At 33.6% G+C, this 20,693-nt stretch overlaps 2 protein-coding genes across 4 annotated transcripts; both read left to right on the top strand.

The window, feature by feature from the left end:
* Positions 1–2,433: 2,433 nt before the first annotated feature.
* On the top strand, positions 2,434–7,610 carry trim35-40 (tripartite motif containing 35-40). Its single transcript, XM_067380679.1, has 6 exons — positions 2,434–2,820; positions 3,082–3,177; positions 3,466–3,696; positions 6,270–6,292; positions 6,858–6,976; positions 7,078–7,610. Exons 1-6 carry the CDS (start codon positions 2,434–2,436, stop codon positions 7,608–7,610), a joined length of 1,389 nt encoding a protein of 462 aa, XP_067236780.1.
* A 3,939-nt stretch (positions 7,611–11,549) lies between these two features.
* fbxl9 (F-box and leucine rich repeat protein) lies at positions 11,550–20,693 on the top strand. Of its 3 annotated transcripts, XM_067379658.1 has the most exons (10): positions 11,550–11,729; positions 11,842–11,886; positions 12,913–13,014; positions 13,127–13,441; positions 14,807–15,478; positions 17,514–17,732; positions 17,810–18,022; positions 19,943–20,160; positions 20,238–20,397; positions 20,518–20,693. In XM_067379658.1, the coding sequence occupies exons 2-10, from the start codon at positions 11,860–11,862 to the stop codon at positions 20,536–20,538; spliced, it is 1,947 nt and encodes a 648-aa protein (XP_067235759.1). In that variant the 5' UTR covers positions 11,550–11,729; positions 11,842–11,859; the 3' UTR covers positions 20,539–20,693. The 3 variants fall into 3 exon arrangements, with proteins under 3 accessions (XP_067235759.1, XP_067235758.1, XP_067235760.1); XM_067379657.1 differs by having other exon boundaries at positions 11,550–11,886; XM_067379659.1 differs by having other exon boundaries at positions 11,551–11,886; positions 20,238–20,693.

Here is a 20,693-nt window from a genome sequence, read left to right as displayed (position 1 = left end):
CTCATTTGTTTAAAAGACCTCCAAAGAACAGGCGAATCTCAACATAACACGACTGTTACGTAACAGTCGGGGTGTACGCCCCAATATTTGCATATGCCAGCCCATGTTCCCAACATTATGAAAGGCATTAGACAAGGGCAGCCAGTATTAACATCTGGATCTGTGCACAGCTGAATCATCAGACTAGGTAAGCAAGCAAGAACAATAGCGAAAAATGGCAGATGGAGAAATAATAACTGACATGATCATTGATATCATAATATTTTTAGTGATATTTGTAAATTGTTTTTCTAAATGTTTCGTTAGCATGTTGCTAATGTACTGTTAAATGTGGTTAAAGTTACCATTGTTTCTTACTGTATTCACGGAGACAAGAGCCGTCGCTATTTTCATTATTAAACACTTGCAGTCTGTATAATGCATAAACACAACTTCATTCTTTATAAATCTCTCCAACAGTGTAGCATTAGCTGTTAGCCACGGAGCACAGCCTCAAATTCATTCAGAATCAATGTAAACAATATAACATTATACAATACTCACATAATCTGACGCATGCATGGCGAACACTTTGTAAAGATCCATTTGAGGGTTATATTAGCTGTGTAAACTTTGTTTATGCACTGTTTAAGGCAAGCGCGAGCTCCGTGGGCGGGGAGCGTCAGCATTTAAAGGGGCAGCGCTGCATAAATCGGCTCATATTTAATGATGCCCCAAAATAGGCAGTTAAAAAAAGTAATTTAAAAAAATCTATGGGGTATTTTGAGCTGAAACTTCACAGACACATTCAGGGGACACCTTAGACTTATATTATATTGTGTAAAAAAAAAAATTCGATGGCACCTTTAATATATTAAAAACCAGATTAATTTATTATAATAAATTAATCACCAAATTTAGATCCATTCCAAATTAACAGAATCTTGAATTTTATGTTAAATAGCAAGGCTATACTCAGTATATTGCAGAATACACATCTATGAGTAAAGATAGTATTTATGAGTAAAATAAGGTCTGTGGTAAACACAACTTGACGATACTTTGACGTTTTGTTCTACAAAGTAATTTACAAACATAACGAAAATGCTAATTTTGAACTACAAGTAACTACATAAGAACATTTGGGGTCTGTTGAGTATCGTCAAGTTATATTTACCACAGTCCTTATTTTACTCATAAATTGAAAAAATTATTAAAATATTACGGATTCTGACATCATACCTGCATCATCGCATAGTCCGTGACAACCTGACTCGGCAAACGTGACTTTAAAATAGGCACATATTTATTTTAACTATGTTTTTCTATTTTGTTTTATTAATAACAGTTTATTTATTATTGTAATTTCATATCTCCTTGTTGTAAATAAATTGACTTATAATGAATTGAGCAAAACTGTCATTTTAAAAGGGTGAGTTCACCCAAAAATGAAAACAATGTAATTTATTACTCACCCTCATGTCATTCTACAGCCGTAAGACCTTCGTTCATCAACACAAAGTAAGATATTGTTGATGAAATCCAATGGCTCAGTGAGGCCTCTATTGAGAGCAAAGCCATTCAAACTCTCAAGGTCCATAAAGGTACTAAAAACACTTTTGAAACAGTTCATGTGAGTTCAGTGGTTCTATCTTAATATTATAAAGCAACAACTTTTTGTGTGCCAAAAAAAAAAAAAAAAGACTTTTCAACAATATCTATATGGGCCGATTTCAAAACATTGCTTCAGAGCTTTACAAATCGAATCAGTGAATCGGAGCGCCAAAGTCACGCGATTTCAGCAGTTTAGCCGTTTGATGGGAGATCCGAATCACTGATTCGAAACAAAAGATTCATAAAGCTCAGAAGCTGCAGTGTTTTGAAATCGGCCCATATAGATATTGTTGAATAAAGTCGTTATTTTGGCACACAAAAAGTATTCTTGTGAGTTTTATAATATTAAGGTAGAACCACTGAACTCACATGAACTGTTTCAAATATGTTTTAGTACCTTTATGGACCTTGAGAGTTTGAATGGCTTTGCTCTCAATAGAGGTCTCACTGAGCCATTGGATTTCATCAACAATATCTTAATTTGTGTTCGAAAGATGAAGGTTTTACGGCTGTAGAACGACATGAGGGTGAATAATTAATGACATTATTTTCATTTTTGGGTGAACTCACCCTTTAAACGGTTAAATACGTCGGTAAATTGACTCGAGAACTATTTGAACCGATTCAATCCGATTCGTGAAGCAATCAAGAGTTGAAACGAAACACTGAAAACATCCAAATCTAAAGAATCGGATATCGCTGTTCATTAATTAAAGCTGTAGTTCATACGTTAGACTAGAGGAAACGAGAGAGCAGCTCTGAAATCGTGGATGAGTTCGTAAGTGTGCGTTTAGCTATTTGAGTGAATTGAACTAGTGTATTAGGGGTTAAGCGCAAGAGATGGCGTCGAAACGTCCGTTTTGCGATGCAGACTTTTTGTGTCCCGTTTGTCGTGATGTTTTCGATCATCCAGTGGTGCTTCCGTGCGGCCACAGTGGCTGCAAAGACTGTATTGAGCAGTACTGGAGAGTCAGTGACTCGAGACAGTGTCCACTATGTAGACAAATATCTGCTAACAACCCTTCCCTTAACTTGGCTCTGAGAAACCTATGTCAAGCATTCTTGGATCACAGGCGCTATCTAGAGGAGCTGTGTGAAGTTCACCACGAGAAACGGACTCTGGTGTGTTGTGATGATGAGCAGATACTGTGTGAGATTTGTAGAGAATCTGAAGAGCACAGAAATCACACATGCCGTCCAGTTCAAGAGATCGCTGAGGAACACAAGGTATCATAGATGTAGAACAGGGGTGACCAATCCTGTGCCTGTAGTTTCAACCATGATACTGAATCAGCAAATAATGATCTTCAGAGCACTTGACTGGTGTTGTTGGATCAGGGTTGGATATGAACTCTGCAGGAACAGGACTGGGCATCACTTATGTAGAACATTTTCTTGATGTTAAGAAAACTTTTGTAATATTTTTAAATTGAATATTTTGAATAATATTATATTGAATAATAAACAAGTCTAATGTCTTTATTTTAGGCAGTCCTGCTGGGTAAACTTGGTCTCTTGAAGGAAAAAATGCATCTCATGAAAGAAGCCAATGGTGAGAATGATTTTGCGGAGATGAATGTAGAGGTATGTGTAAGATTGAATTTGGAAGGTTACAAACGTGCTTAAAGGGATAGTTTACCTAAAAGAAAAAAAAAATCTGTCATTACTTACTATCATGTTGTTCCAAACCCACAAGACTTTCGTTCATCTTCGAAAAAGAAATTGTTTTTAATAAAATTTGAGTGATTTCTGTCTCCATTTAGTCTATTTCACTGAAACTCTGAATAACGATTATCCAAGATACTATTATTACATTTTTTTAAAAAAAATTTTTGTTGTTGTTGTTGTTTTTCTTAATGTTAATCATTTTAGGGCGAGGCTACCTATTTGGAAAATCAAATAAAGGATTCATTTAAGCATCTTCACCAACTTTTGGATGATGAAGAAAAAGCCATGCTTAATGAACTAAAACTGGAGAAGGAGAAAAAACTGGAAAGTCTGAAAGATAAAATTGAGAAGATCGGTGAAGAAATCGGCATGCTCACCACCATTATTAAAGACTTGAAAAAGGAGTTAGATAGTGGGGACATCAGAATAATTCAGGTTAGCACTTCATTTTGTCATATTCTTACATTTTACCCCTCCTCCCACAAGCATGATTTTTACAGTTCAGGGGCCGTATTCACAAAACATCTTAAAGGAACACTCCACTTTTTTTGAAAATAGGCTTATTTTCCAACTCCCCTAAAGTTAAAGTTGAGTTTTACTATTTTTGAATCCATTCAGCCGATCTCCAGGTCTGGCGGTACCACTTTTAGCATAGCTTAGCATAGTTCATTGAATCTGATTAGACCGGTAGCATCTCGCTCAAAAATGACCAAAGAGTTTTGATATTTTTCCTATTTAAAACTTGACTCTTTTGTAGTTACATCGTGTACTAAGACCGACAGAAAATTAAAAGTTGCGATTCTCTAGGCCGATATGTCTAGGAACTATTCTCTCATTCTGGCGTAATAATCAAGGAACTTTGCTGCCATAACATGAGTGCAGCAGGCGCAATGATATTGATAGGCAATGATAGGTGCAAATTGATCGCAATGATAGACGCAAATTGTATTGAATGACGAAGAATAAAACATGGCAGTCGAGTTGAAAATAATCCTATCGTCGGCATTGATGACCTTGTGAACAGATCGGTTCAGTTCGAGTTCCCCTTCACACAGTGTGAATTTTCCGAGAATGCGGTTGTGCATTCTGAAAATTTACTGGTGTGAGTTCGGTTATAAATTGCGGTTGTCACTCCTGTAAATAACCGTTTTCTGTGTGAACGTAACCGTATTAAGAACTCAAATACAGGACTGACCATCGTATTTTTTTATAGACTGTAAAAAAAGATGGACGACGCGACGCCGCTTCCTTCCATTGTATTGAACTGAAGCCAAAATGGGCTGATGAATGGGCGCTGACACGTTACGCAATACTTCAAAAAACAAAAGTTTGGAGCCTGGGCATGCGCAGAAGGAATCGTCAGTGGAGCCGGAGGCGGAGTCGCGATATCAAACTTCCGCTCAGATGACTGCGTCATCATTCATGTGTTTTAAATAGACTATAAAAATTATACACAATTTGAAGTCTACCTATAAAATAATAGGCTATTCTGTTTCTAGAGCAATAATATTTTTGAAACAGCAAATTCAGTAGATAAAATCAATATAATATGCCACTAGAAACAACTCTAAATCGTCAGAAACGGTCCTGCCATTTTAAATCAAATTCAACTAACGTTACAGGAGATCGATTGCTGTAATTAGAGTAAGCTATCATTAGTTTTGTCCTGCTAATTATTATTTTATACCCATAAAAATAATAAGTAACTGCCAGATAACGATCACCTGCTTTTTCCCGACATGGTTAACATTAGGTGTGTTATCTTAACTAATAACATTTATTAATTAGCTTATAACGCCCACATTTAACGTTACCGAGAAAAGTTCAGTGATCCGTCAGATCCTGTAGGTCAGTTAGTACAGTTTACTGCTGAACAACTCATTTTGTTGGTGTTAAATAACAAAGAAATCGAAAATTAACAGTTAGTTAATACATATTCAATCTCCCCTCGAAGCTCCGACAGTCCTCAGACAAGCTGTCAATCAACTGCGAATCATGACGACACGCCCCGTTTTTATAGAATCAAATTGCTAGCTAAAATCTAAATAATCACAAAAACAAACAATTGAATATATATCAGCGTGATAACAACTACCTTAAATGACCAAAACCATCTTTCAGAAAGTTTTATTTGAAGCAGAATTTATTTTTTAGTTTTCACTGAAGTCTCATTTGACTGCATTGAGAGGGCGGGGTTTATGACCTGTACTGCATCCAGCTTCCAGGGGGCTATCAAAGAGCCCGCAGCTTCACTTTTCAGGACATATGAGACACACCCGAGTGTGACCTTGGTGAGTTGGCTGTGTATATAAATATATGCCTCCTCTTGAGCTGATTAGATAGACCATTTGAACATACTCCTCCCGAGCCTTGTTTATAAAACATGATCTTTCGAATTCTTAAATCTTAGATTCTCAAGATGCTGACAATTAGCTGAACATATACTTGTTTAATTAGAGACACTCAGCCAACATTTGAATATATCAACATTTGGATTTTAAAACCTTTATTTGAATATAGCAACATGATACTTCGTTCTGCAATATTTCTCTGATTAAATCACTGACAGAAACCCCTCCCCTGTCAGCCAATCACTGTGTGCATAGTTAGTAAGCGTGCTGACATCATCCATAGCAACAAGGTCAACCCCGCCCTTACTCTTAGCTAAGACTTTTCTCTATTCCTAAGTAAAAGTTGGTCTCAGCAGCTTTGTGAATAGGTTTAAGAGAGAACTCAAAGCTAAGAACTTTATTTAGGAGAACTATTAGTGGTAAGAAAAAATGTTTTGTGAATACGGCCCTAGATGTACAGTAAAAACAAATTGAAAAGATATAGTGCATATTATTAATAATAAATATGTTATACAATTAATAAAAACTATTTACAAATGTATTAACAATAATAATAAAATATATTTCCATATATTCTAACTTTAAAAATAATGTATTAAACTGAATTTTAAAAAATAACTAAAAATGAACTTTTCCTATTTCCTACATTTTCAATAGAACTTCAAGGACACGCTGATGAGGTAAGCAGGGTTTCTTATTGAAGCTTTTTTCTAATGGAAAAAAGGTAATTGCGACCTTTTTTAAATCACAATTACAGGAAAAACTCAGAATTCTGAGATATAAATTTGCAATTCTGATTTTATTTCTCATAATTACCATGTTTTTTCTCAGAATTGTGAGATGTAAACTCGGAATTGTGAGGAAAAAGTCAGAATTCTGAGATAAACTCGCAATTAAAAATGGAATAGCGACTTTTTATATCAAGTTTATAACTCGCAATTCTGACTTTTTTTCTTGGAATTGTGAGATATAACTAAAATTTCAAGAAAAAAAGTCAGAATTGCGAGTTATAAGCTTGATATAAAAAGTCGCTATTACCATTTTTAATTGCGAGTTTATCTCACAATTCTGACTGAGATATAACTCACAATTGCGAGAAAAAGTCAGAATCGTGAGATAAAAATTCGCATTTACCTTTTTTTATTGTTTATTCCATGGTGGAAACAAGCTTCTATTGTTTCTCCTCTAACTTTTGATAAAGATTTGAAGTCAAGCATCAGTGCTCACCGCTGAATGTTTTTCCAGAGCTGAGTGCAAATTTCAGGATCCAGAGATGACTGCGAGTGATCTTATTGACTCTGTCAAGTATTTGGGCAACTTTAAGCTCAATGTTTGGAGGACAGTCAGACGATCTATCAGTTACAGTAAGTCCATTCATATAACAATTCAAACTCCTGTTAATGCACAAAATACAACCTTTCTTTTCAATCCATGTCATTTCTGTTCTGAAACTCTCTCTCGATAGGTCCTGTGGTTCTGGACCCTAACACAGCCAACATTTACCTCGCAGTATCTGATAATCTGACACGTGTGTGGAATGAATTTGAGATAACTGAGCCGATTCCCAATAACCTGGAGAGATTTGATCGTTGTCCCTGTGTGCTGGGCTCTGTGGGCTTTTCCACAGGGATGCACACATGGGATGTTGAGGTGGAACACAACTCGTCCTGGATGGTAGGTGTCGCCACAGAGTCTGTCCAAAGAAAAGGAACCAACTGCTTGTCCAGTGGAGTCTGGTGTATCGGACTTAAAGATGAAATTCTTAGTGTCACAGATCCTCTGGAGTCACACGTCCCACTACTTGGATTTGAGAAACCAGCGGCAGTGAGGGTGAAGCTGGACTTGAGTGCAGGACGGCTGACATTCTCAGATCTTCTGTGTGAGAATGTCTATCACACCTTCACACACAATTTCTCTGAGACCGTCTTTCCATTCTTCTTCACAGATTGCCAGTACCCTCTCACTATTTTGCCTGGGGTCAAGCCTGAAGAGATCTGAAGAGAAGAACGTTGGCTGTTACGTGGTGTTCTTGATTTCCTTATTTTACATTGTTCTTTGTTATTGTTATTGATATGGCCTTTGATTTTAAAGGTCTCTTCAGTTTGTACTTTCAGTAATGTTCAAAGTTAATGTGGATTAAGTATGTTATTGTTTCTGGTACTATTTTATGTTATTTTATTTTAATTTAATAAATGTTTGAAATGTTTAGAAGGAAAATCCTAAGTAGCAGAACATTATAGAAAGATGTTTTGCCTCATGTTTGTGGAAAAAAACCTTTTTTGATGCAGAAAGTGTGTGGTGCATGTTAGTGACAAAATTAAAAAATAACTTTCTACAGCTTCTTGATTGTAACTCTTGATTAATGATAAATGCATTAGAACAAAAACGTGTTATAAATACACATTTATGAAACTAGATTACGAAGATTTATTATTGATTTACACAATAATAGCAAATTTAATCAACGCCTCAATAAGCCAAGAAAGGCGTAAATCCACCACTTCAATTTATTTTCAAGAGGTTTGCCATTTTGCAACATTATTACCAAAATGGGTCAGGCAAACAGTGTTAAAAACAAAATAAAGCAAATTTATTTAAAATGAATAAAAGTATGCCAAAAAAATTTTTTTTTCTATAGTTAGTTAAATACATAAATTTACGGAAGAGAATTAGGGCCAAGCAATAATAATAATAATAAAAAAAAACATCTCGAGATTAAAGTTGTTAAATTTCGAGAAAAAACTCGTTAAATTTCGAGAAAAAAGTCTAAATAAAATGTTGAGAATAAAGTCATTAAATTACGAGAAAAAAAGTTATATTACGAGAACGAATTCGTTAAATTATGAGAAAAATGTCGTTAAATTTCGAGAAAAAAGTCGAGATAAAATGTTGAGAATAAAGTCATTAAATTATGAGAAAAAAGTTATATTACGAGAACGAATTCGTTAAATTATGAGAAAAATGTCGTTAAATTTCGAGAAAAAAGTCGAGATAAAATGTTGAGAATAAAGTCATTAAATTATGAGAATAAAGCCATTAAATTATGAGAAAAGTCATTAAATTATGAGAAAAAAGTTAAATTACGTAATTTAACGAATTTGTTCTCGAAATTTAACGACATTTTCCTCATCATTTAACGAATTTGTTCTCGTAATTTCACGACTTTTTTCGCGTAATTTAATTACTTTTTTCTCAATTTATCGAGTTTTTTCTCGAAATTTAACAACTTTAATCTCGAGATGGTTTTATTTTTTTATTATTGCTTGGCCCTAATCCTCTTCCGTATAAATTCATGTCAAATATTGATATAAATATTATTAGAGTGCATTAGAGAAATAAAGATGATTTATATGAACCCATTTATATACAAAAAAATGTTCAATCTTCGGCTACAGTAAACCTAAATTACTTGTTTATGTATAAACATTATTATTTTTTGATTTTTAAACTCGAATTCCAAAGAGCAACATTCTACATTCCGAAGCATACTGTGGCGTCACTGTGTGGTTGTCGCTATATATCGAGTGAACATCTTTTTGCCTCAGAACTACAGTGAGAAACAATTTCACAGAGAACAACAACTTCTGTCTACAAAATGTTTCAAGCTGATTTAGGGTCATCCCTTATCATTCGCCCGTTGTTCACTGTTCTTAGTCTTATTTATTCCTTAATTGATGAATTGGACGGAATCGGATAATAGTTATTGAACGGAGCAAATCGCTCACTGCTGAATAAATTTTGTAGCTTTAATAAGAATCAGTGTTTATTTCATTCATAGACTATGCAGTTTTATTTTTACATTTGATTCAATTTCTTACTTGAATGCTGCTCTTAAATATACCTTCTGTATCTGAAAAAATTAAAGCAGTTTATTTCATTTATACATTTCTTATATTGTATTTGTCCTAATGTTTTTTTTTTCTACGCTAATGTCATCATTGCCTTGTGCAATAAATAAACATGATGCAAGGAAAACAATAAAAAAACATGATTTATAATGGTGGATATAGTGCAAGTTCAAAAGACAACTCACTGGAATATTCCATGTTTAAAGTTAAGCTCGATCAACAGCCTTTTAAGTAAAATTGTTTTAAAAAATAATATTTTTCACAAATACAAATCTTGGTTACAGCGAGGCACGTACAATGTAAGTGAATAGGATCAAATTTTACAGGGTATAGAGCATGGACTAGATCCAACAGTATAAACACAAAGAGGTCTGAGACCCCATTAGTACTTACATGGTCCAAAAAAGGATCTGAGTCCTCTTTCAGGGACGGGGACAATGTGAACGTAAAGAGAACTGGGTCCTTTTTCACTTTAAGGGGTCTGAGTTTGGTTCTTTTAAAGTGGACTCAAGTGTGAAAACACCCAGAGACGCAGTGGCAAAGAGCATGTTACTTCTTGTTCATCTTTGATGTTTAGCATTTTATGGACTTATTCCTCTCCAAAATGTTTATTTTAAACATTTTAATATACACTGCCCTCCAAAAGTTTGGAAAACGCCCTAGAAAAGTGGGGTTTTGGACAATATTGGCATGAATCCTTTTTAATTTGTGATAATTTTGCACTGATAAGGGACGACACAAATTACGAAAACATATTTTACTATATAAACAGTTTATACATAGAAAAAAACTTTTCGATTAATCAAAATATTCATTATTAGCAGCTATCTGACCTGAACTGGGTTCTGATTGGTTCATTGTATTCTAAACTTAATTGGCAATCAATTGTTGAAGCTATTAAGGTGTGCTGACCCAAAAATCTTTCACAAACCTGGGCCAAGTTTAAACCATAACCAGGCATCACATGGGGGGCATGTCTGACTTTGACATGTATATATTGCCATTATTATTAAATCAAAATGAAAATTATTATTGCTGGTCTTTAATGATAATGTCAAGTTACTGTAATGTATTTGCATTAAAAAAAATAAATAAATAAGGATTTATGCTGATATCGTCCAAAACCACACTTTGCCAGGGGTGTTTCCAAACTTTTGGAAGGCAGTGTATATATATTAATAAATATTATTTAGTAAATTGTCACTCATAAATGTTATAAGGCAAACCTTCATCATCTCTGTTGTTTTGACCCAAAATTAATTTTTTTATTTATTTAAATTCAGTGTTCATATGAATGGTACACAACCTGATTTTTGACACATCATCCTAAAATGGGTTATTTTTTTTTTAAATTGCCAAATAATAATAATAAAAGTCTGGCACAATCCAGAGCGTACACGGCCACAAATGAAGGCATGCAAATAGAGAACATCCCTAATGCAGAACGTGTATACACATACAAACACACACACAAAATGAATGAAGTTATAACAACATTTTTGGAACTGTAACATAATTTTCAGAATAAAAGTCAGCATATCCAAATACATATTCTTCTGGCTTTCCTGCTGTCCACCTTATTGCAAAATCTGACACTTCAGCATACTTTAGTTTAGAGCTTTAAGGCCACCTAGTGGCAAAAGTCATGAAATGCATTTTTTTCCCAAAACAGGTCAGCAGAGGCACTCATTGCATGATTTATAATGTTTTTTAAAGGGGACCTATTATTATTATTACATAATATTTTTTTTTTAATATAATTAATTGATTTAAGGTTTATGAACAACAACAAATTTTCCTGCTTCGGATCATTTTGACCCACGAGGAGAAGATTTGTAACACAACTACACAGCACCAGGCCAAGATAAAGACACGTGCATTGATTCAAAAATACTGCGCACTGATGCAAAAAGCATATTATATTATAAAGTAATTCGTATATATTTAGCTGTGCATGGCTCATCTTTATGTGCTCACATCCCGTTCAATTGAATTACTGCGCCATCTCTCGACACAAATCTAATCCGTCTTTCATTAAACTACATTTCCCAGGTAACTTTGCCTGCTTCTTGCACGTGATGTCCAGTGTTGTTCCTGTGCCATTTCTTTATTATGTTCTTTAAAAATGTTTTCCTGCTCACATTTCTGAGGGGTTCCTAATAATGTTGGTGTGGATAATGTTGGGGTTTGGTGCATCGTTTAATACTGTGTGAGGAGGAACAACGAGAGGGTGTTATCAGATGTTCCCAACTTCCCGTGCTCATAAACGGTGAGCAGCTTGACAGCCCGCGACCTGCCGATTCAATGATAAACAACGTTGATCTGTGTCAACGATTTAATATTGATATTACATTTATTTTAATGCTAATCAATAAGAGCAGATAACCAAGGTGAGAGTCATGGAGAGTCCACACCTTCCTACTGAGGTGAGTCCGTCCATTCATACATCACACACTGTGTAGGCTAGTTGTTTAGAGCTGAAATAACAAGTAGGCTAACATGGGGATACAACATGTACCCTCATTAGCTTGTGGTTTATTTTACAGCATGGCCTTACTAAAATGTACCATAGTTTTACTCTGTTTTGACACTGTACCATACTACAGAACAGAAGTATGAGAATACGACGCTTCTTAGCCAAGTTAATATTTCTCAGTATAGCTTCTCTATATGGGATATCTATCTATCTATCTATCTATCTATCTATCTATCTATCTATCTATCTATCTATCTATCTATCTATCTATCTATCTATCTATCTATCTATCTATCAGTATACGTTTTTTTCTGTATATGGGGCATGCTTATATAATATATTAAATATTTAAAAATTATTATAAATATATTATATAATTATAATATTCATTGATAAACATGCATATATTAATATAAATATTTATACAAAATATTAATACACTTTTTCAATATGAAACATATTTTTTCAATGTCAAAAATATTGTTTGCCTGACATTTTTAATTTGTATTATTTGTATTATACAGCTCATTTTTGACACACACAAACACACACACACACACACACACACAGTCAAACCAAAATTTATTCAGACACCTTGAACATTTCATTCATTAATACAGTTTATTCACTATAGTTTAAAAAATGGTAATAAAATATGACAAGATCTCAGAGTTAAACTTTGTCAGAAAAAAAAAAAAAATCTTAATTATGTCAGATAACACATGGTCAAAGTGTCTGAATAATTTTTGGTTCCACATTTGTATCAGTTTTGCTGGTAGTCCACTGTATGAATAATTTTTGGGTATAATATGTCACAGTTTATTTTGCTATCCTCACTTACATAAATGAACTATAGTGTCCTGCACCCACTAGTAAAAATATATCAAAAATGTCTGAATAATTTTTGGTTTGACTGTATACACTTGCACCAATTTTCAGAGGGTGTAACCTGTGACTTTTCTCCTTTCTGCTCCAGATTATCTCCTACATACTGAGTTACCTTCATGTAACGGATCGAAAGGAGGCGTCACTGGTCTGTAAGAGCTGGTACGAAGCAAGCCAAGACCACCAGTTTCAGGTTTTTTTTATATTAATTTGAATATCAAGATGATCTAAAACATTGTTCATTTTTTTGCTGTAGTCCATTTCCACAGTTGTTTAAATTGCCATATTGCTGTGCTTTAATCCAGAAAAATGCCACCTTCAAGTTCCCTGTTTCCACATCTTCACTGGACTTTATCCGTGCACTTGCAAGGCGCCCTCGCTGTGGCCTAATCATCAGTCATCTCGATGGATCCAGCCTGTCAAGACAAATACTTTTGGAAGTGGGGCTTCACCTCGGCCCTCGTTTGGACAGTTTGGCTCTTCCCGGCAGCAGCATCATAGAGTCTTCCCTGCTGGGCGTCCTACCACATCTGACCAGCCTCCGCAAGCTGGACCTTCATGGGCTGGACAGCCTGTTTATGTCTGGAGCTTTTTTGTCAAGACAGGAGCACCGTCAACAGGTTACATCTTTAGAGAAACATCTCAAAATTAAAATTTATTTGTCAAATGATATACTATATATATATATATATATATATTATATATATATATATATATATATTAGTATATAGACTGTAAATTATAGGCTAATGTTGTGATGCCTAAGTTAAAAACTAAAAATTTGTTTAATTTTTAATTTTTTTATATATTTATTGACAAAAATTGTTTGATTTTTTATGATTTTTAAAGATTTTTAATGTTTTTAAAAGAAGTTTCGTCTGCTCACCAAGGCTACATTTATTTAATTAAAAATACAGTAAAAACAGTAATATTGTGAAATATTATTACAATTTAAAATAACTGTGTACTATTTAAATATATTTGACAAAGTAATTTATTCCTGTGATCAAAGCTGAATTTTCAGCATCATTACTCCAGTCTTCAGTGTCACATGATCCTTCAGAAATCATTCTGATATGCTGATTTGCTGCTCAATAAACATTTATGATTATTTTCAATGTTAAAAACAGTTGTATTTTTTTTTTTTCAGGATTCCTTGATGAATAGAAAGTTCAAAAGAACAGCATTTATCTGAAATACAAAGCTTCTGTAGCATTATACACTACCGTTCAAAAGTTTGGGGTCAGTAAGAATTTTTATTTTTATTTTTTTTAAAAGAAATTAAAGAAATGAATACTTTTATTCAGCAAGGATGCATTAAATCAATCAAAAGTGGCAGAAAAGACATTTATAATGTTACAAAAGATTAGATTTCAGATAAACACTGTTCTTTTGAACTTTCTATTCATCAAATAATCCTGAAAAAAAATATTGTACACAAATATTTTGTACAATTGTACACATTAAATGTTTCTTGAGCAGCAAATCAGCATATTAGAATGATTTCTGAAGGATCATGTGACACTGAAGACTGGAGTAATGATGCTGAAAATTCAGCTTTGAATCACAGGAATAAATTACTTTGTGAAATGTATTCAAATAGAAAACAGTTATTTTAAATTGTAATAATATTTCACAATATTACTGTTTTTTACTGTATTTTTTATTAAATAAATGTAGCCTTGGTGAGCAGACGAAACTTCTTTTAAAAACATTAAAAATCTTAGTGGTTCCAAAAACTTTTGGACTGTACTATATATATATATATATATATGTATTAACAAAAATATGTATATTTTATTTAGAATATTGTTTAATTTATAATATAATTCTATTATATATAAATTATAATATTCTATATTATAATTTAACTATTTTTTTATCATTAATAAAATAAAAAATATATTTTTTTTTAAAATCAAATAATGCTTTTTCTGTTCAAATGATGCTGTATTAATTATAATCTAATATTTGTGCAATAATAGGTCCAGAAAGCTTTGGGGAACCTAGAGGAACTGGACTTGTCTGATCTCCGCTACCTCTCAGATCTCTCTTTCAACCGGCTGACGAGTTGCACGCCCAGGTTACGCAGTCTGGCCCTGGCCGGATGCCACATTGCTTTCGAGTTTGACCCATACCGAGGTAGCCCGGTCGGGTCTGGCTCCTCCGCTCTAGTTTCCCTCCGTAACCTCCTGAGTCTGTTGCAGAAGCAGGCCTCCACGCTCCGCAGCCTGGACTTGAGTCGCACCAGCATCACCCCTGAGTCCCTCCGCTCCATAGCTCAGGTGCCCGGCCTCCATCTGGAGGATCTGAGTCTACGCGGCTGTAAAGAGCTGACCGACTACTCCATGGAAATCCTCTGCAAGCACCAGAACGGTCTGAAGACGTTGGACGTCAGGGCGTGCACTGAGTTAACCAGCAGAACAGTGCTGGCTGTGGCCACTGATCTGAAGGAGCTGCAGTCGTTGTCCCTGTCACAGGACTGGAAGATAACGGATAAAGGCCTGACCGAGCTGATGGCGCTGCCTTGCTTGAGGACTCTGGATCTGTCGGAGTGTCTGCACGTCAGTGGTGCAGACCTGGTGAAGGGATTGTCCTCTCCACAGCCCAGGGCGCAGCTGCAGGCTCTTAGCCTTAGAAACTGCTCATACATAAGGGTGAGGCATGTATACATAAAAGAAAATTTGCACCATATCAGTTATCAGCCAATATTACAGACTTACTGTAAATTATTTTATCAGCTGATATTAGATGTTTAATTGTGCCTGCTCATATCCTCTACGTTTACAATTAATTTACCTCTGTCATTATCTAATTCTCAGTTTAAAAACACTAATAATTTAATAACTGTTAAATGGAATATTTAACAAATCTTAAAATTAATATCAATTTTCATACTTTAAATTATAATGTTGTGATACCTAAATTCACAATTAATACAGTTCATTTTAGTTTTTTATTTATGTATTAACAACAATATTTATTTAATTTATATTTTCTTGTTATATGTATTCATAAAATAGTATAAAAAATAATAATAAAAAAATAATAATTATAAGATTATTATATTGGCTAAAATTGAGGGTAATATGAATATAGCATCCTGTTTTTGTTTTGATATTTTGTATTGATAAAAATATGTAAAAATGAATATCTTTATATAATTAATTTTAGTTAATTTTATCATTTATTTTTTATAAACAAAATATGTATTTTTATTTAGAATTTATAAACTAATAATATTTTATATATTTACATTTTAATGTTATAATTATAATATTTTAATTAACAAAATCATATAAAGATGTAAAAATGTATTTTTTGCTTGTATTTGCCATAATTTAGGGTGATATGAATATATAAATATATCATATTTTTTTTTGTTTATATTTTGTATTAATGAAAATATCTTAAAATTAATATATATCTTTCATACGTAAATAATAATGTTGTGGTGTCTGAATTCATATTTACAATAATTGATTTGAGTTGTTAGTGTTTTATGTTTTGTTTACATAATAAAAATGTAATATATATAATTTATAATATAATAATATTGTTTTTATATTATAATATGATTACAATATAATTAATATAATTTGTAATTAACTAAAAATGACAAAAATGTAAAAATAATTCTTGACATATATTTAGGATAATTTGAATATACAATTTTTTGTTTTGCATAATATTTTCCTCAAATGATATTTATATTATAATTTAATAATACTTACTATAATTAACTTAGTATATGCCATAATTGTTATGTTTATATTTTGCATAAATAAAAATATCTTAAAATAATTATATATATTTTACATACTGTAAATAATAATGTTAATATTATTTATAATATTAACATTATTAAATATATCAATTTATATATTAAATATATCAATTCAAATATTTAAATATATCAATTTTTTTGTGCTTATATTTTGGATTAATAAAAATATCTTAAAATTAATATATATATTTCATACTGTAAATAATAATGTTGTGGTACCTGAACTCATATTTACAATAATTGATTTGAGTTGTTAGTATTTTATGTTTTGTTTACATATTAAAAATGTAATATATATATAATATATAATTTATAATATAATAATATTGTATATAAATTATATTATGATTACAATATAATTATTATAATTTGTAATTAACCAAACAGTATAAAAATGTAAAAATAATTCTTGGCATATTTAGGATAATTTGAATACAATTTTTGTTTTGCATAATTGAATTTTAATATTTTCCTCAAATGATATTTATATTATAATTTAATAATACTTACTATAATTTACTTAGCTTGTTGTATATGCCATAATTTTTGTTTATATTTTGCATAAATAAAATTATCTTAAAATAATTATATATATTTTACATACTGTAAATAATAATGCTGTGATGCCTAAATTCATATTTACAATAGTTAATTTTAGTTGTTAGTGTTTTGTAACTTATAATAATATTGTATTTAAATTATAATATGATTACAATATAATTATTATAATTTGTAATTAACTAAACATTACAAAAATGTAAAAATAATTCTTGGCATATTTAGGATAATTTGAATATACAAGTTTTGATTTGCATAATTGAATTTTAATATTTTCCTCAAATGATCTATCAAAAATTATTTTTGTTTTGTCCCCATTCTTTCTCACGCCCTCTGTCCTCAAACAGGACACAGCCATATTCTCCCTGGCGCAGTTGCTCGGCAGTAACCTGAGAAAGCTGGACCTCACCTCCTGCGTCTATCTCACTGACATTAGTGTTCATGCCATCGCAACCTACCTGCCTGCTTTGGTGGTACTGCGGCTCGGCTGGTGCAAAGAGATCTCCGACTGGGGGCTGCTGGGGATGGTGGAGCCCACCAAAAATTGTGAACCAAGAGACAAAGAGGTAGGATTGCCTTGTTTTTTTTAGGACTAATATAATTTTTTGGTCTACAATTTGCTCATGAATGCCCCAATGTGAAGGAGGATAAAGGCCCAAGCTTTACTAGGACGTTTGGGAACATGGGCTTTTTCCAGCCTCCCAGCCTGCCTTTCCAGGAGAAGCCACGTCTCGTAACCGATGAGGACCTGGGGGCGTTTAGAGATCAGGAAGGAGCATCACTGCTGGCCCTCAGGGGTCTTCAGGAACTGGACCTGTCAGCCTGCTCGAAGTTAACCGACACCAGTATCACACAGGTCAGTACATAATAGAAACAATGCACGCATGTTTTTGTGTGCAATAATGGTTTGTTAAAAAAGTGTGCACCCAGTTCTGGGTAGATTACGTTCAAATTGTTGTTCGTTACTGAATACTAATTGCATAATTAAATTATTATGGCTGGTTATTGACACAATTTTCACGATTCGATTCGATTACTATTCACATGATTTCGATTTGATTCAATTACTACATACATATTCTGCTCATTCATCAACTGAAAACAGACTAGATCAGTGGTTCCCAAACTTTTTAGCGTTGAGTACCATCCTTCTGCGTACCCCCTCTCTTCCACTTCGACTGCAGTCACACCTTTACCATTAAGGGACAATATTTGCCCCCTAAATTGATTTCCCAGTGCATTTTTTTACCTTTATGAATAACTTTATAAAATAAATAATGTTTTAAATAAAAATGTTCAATAGAGAAATATGCAATGATGGTAAAACTAAGTAAAACTTTTAAATATTAAACTAAAACCGCCAGTAGGTGGCAGCAAGTCACTGTTTTTATGAGTGAGTCATCGAGTCATTCATTCAGTAACGAAGCAAGTGGCTGTGAATGAATCACTGAATCGACTCTCACAATTCGTTCAAAGCCGCAGAATTGTTCGCGAAACACAGACGTGTGTTGTAGTTCTGCTGTGGTTTTCGTTATTATTTCATTGCAAAATAGAGTAAATACTGACAGTACTGTGTTTAAAATGTACGTTTTGATTTTTGACCTGTTGTATAATAATGTCACGTTTGCAGTCATGTGGATATTTGGGAACAATTGCATTCTTGCTCGTTATCATCATTAAATACAAGAACTCACACAAGGTATGTTTTTGAACCGGAGAAAGTTTGAGTCTTAAATCGAAATTAATTCATTATCTGTGCCTATGTTTGTTGTTCATGCGAGTAAGTGCTCAATCCCGACTTGTACAAAGGTGCATTGTCGAGAACGACAGTAATTTAGCACGATTTAAGGCAGCAGATTCGCCACGCAATCTATCCTTTGCATGCTGCTTGTGTGGACACAGTCATTTTTGATTGCAAATGATGAAGTAATTTGATTAAATGTACTGGATTTACGACGTTTTGGCAGTTAGAAATACATGCTCTATTTTAATATTATTGTAATGTAGAATTAAATGAACTACTCAGCATTTTGTTCACCCCTTTTGTCACCTCACGTACCCCAGTTTGGGAACCACTGAACTAGACTAATCAATTCTTGGGATTTAAGAGTCGATATCAGTTCGTAAAAATGAGAATCGATTAAAATTGAGAAATCAATATTTTTTACCCAACCCTAAAAATTATAGATGGTAACGTAATCTATTACATTACACATTTTAAGTAATGTAATCAGACTACTTTTTGATTACTTTTAGATTACTTTTGACTTAGCTTGTTTATAACATTGATTTGATTAGGATAATCTTGTACCAAATTGCTATAATTCCAATTGATAAAATTTGTTATCAACTAGTGTAGTCAAAGGTACTGACTTCGGTACTGAAATTTTAAAAATGTTTTAGAAATGATGCCTGCATTTCCTCCTAGCATTTTGAGCGGATTCTCAAACACTTCTGATTGGCCTTTGTGTTCACCCGCTCAACAGATATGTCTGTGATTGGCTACAATGATCAACGCTGTAGATGACAAACGGAAAGACACCTTTGACGCTCTTGCACAGATACACATGGGAGCGTTTGAAAGCAGGCGTCTATTAGCCCATCCCTAATATATCCGCTGATAGATGGATTGTTGTAGCCAATCACAGACATATCTGTTGAGCGTGTGAACACAATGGCCAATCAGATGTGTTAAAGAATCCGCTCAACAGCGCTCAAAATGCTAGGGGGAATTTTCAGTACTAAATAATAACCCAAATGTTCCTGGCCACCTCAGGTACTCCGTTTCGCAGACCTGCAGCGCCTCTCGCTTTCTATGCTGCCTGAGATCAGCGACGACAGCTTGGTGTCCGTAGCCCTTCACTGCCGCAATCTCACAAGCCTGGCGCTCAACCTCTGTCCCCAGATCAGCGACCAAGGAATGGCGCGGGCCCTTCCGCTCCTCCACAGACTGCAGCATCTGTTCATGGCCTGCTGCGACGGTGTTACTAACGAGTGAGTGACGTCATCCGGTACTGTTTTCATACTAAACATTTGAGCTCTGCTTAACACAATCCCATGTGTTCCTGCAGAACTCTTTCCATAATTGCGCTGCACTGCGACAGACTCAGGACCCTCGACGTGTCCATGTGCAAGGACATAACCGTGCACCAGGTGGAGCTCCTCCAGTCCCGGCTGCCCTTCCTTGAGAAAGTCCAGTGTCGCTTTGCCAATGGCGCAGACTTCACTATGGTACTATGAATCTGTAATACAGTGGAAGTGAATCATATGAAAATATATTTAAATATTTAAAGCACCATTAATTTGGGTATAAAAGAGTAATCAATTCCTAAATGCTTTATTTTTTTGCAGAGACCAAAACTGTATTATTAATGTGGGGAATCACTGCTTTTGAATGTTAGGGTTTCAGCTCTTGTGTTCACACATTTCAAATGTCTATTCCAGTAGTGAATTTTCAATTATTCCAGTATAAACATGATCTGCTATTGATTAGTAGATGTAAAACTCTACTTCTAGGCTGTATTTTA

Source organism: Chanodichthys erythropterus, chromosome 24, assembly GCF_024489055.1.
Source record: "Chanodichthys erythropterus isolate Z2021 chromosome 24, ASM2448905v1, whole genome shotgun sequence".
Taxonomy (NCBI): domain Eukaryota; kingdom Metazoa; phylum Chordata; class Actinopteri; order Cypriniformes; family Xenocyprididae; genus Chanodichthys; species Chanodichthys erythropterus.
The sequence above is the reverse complement of the archived record's forward strand: the minus strand, read 5'-3'. Positions and strand labels throughout refer to the sequence as shown.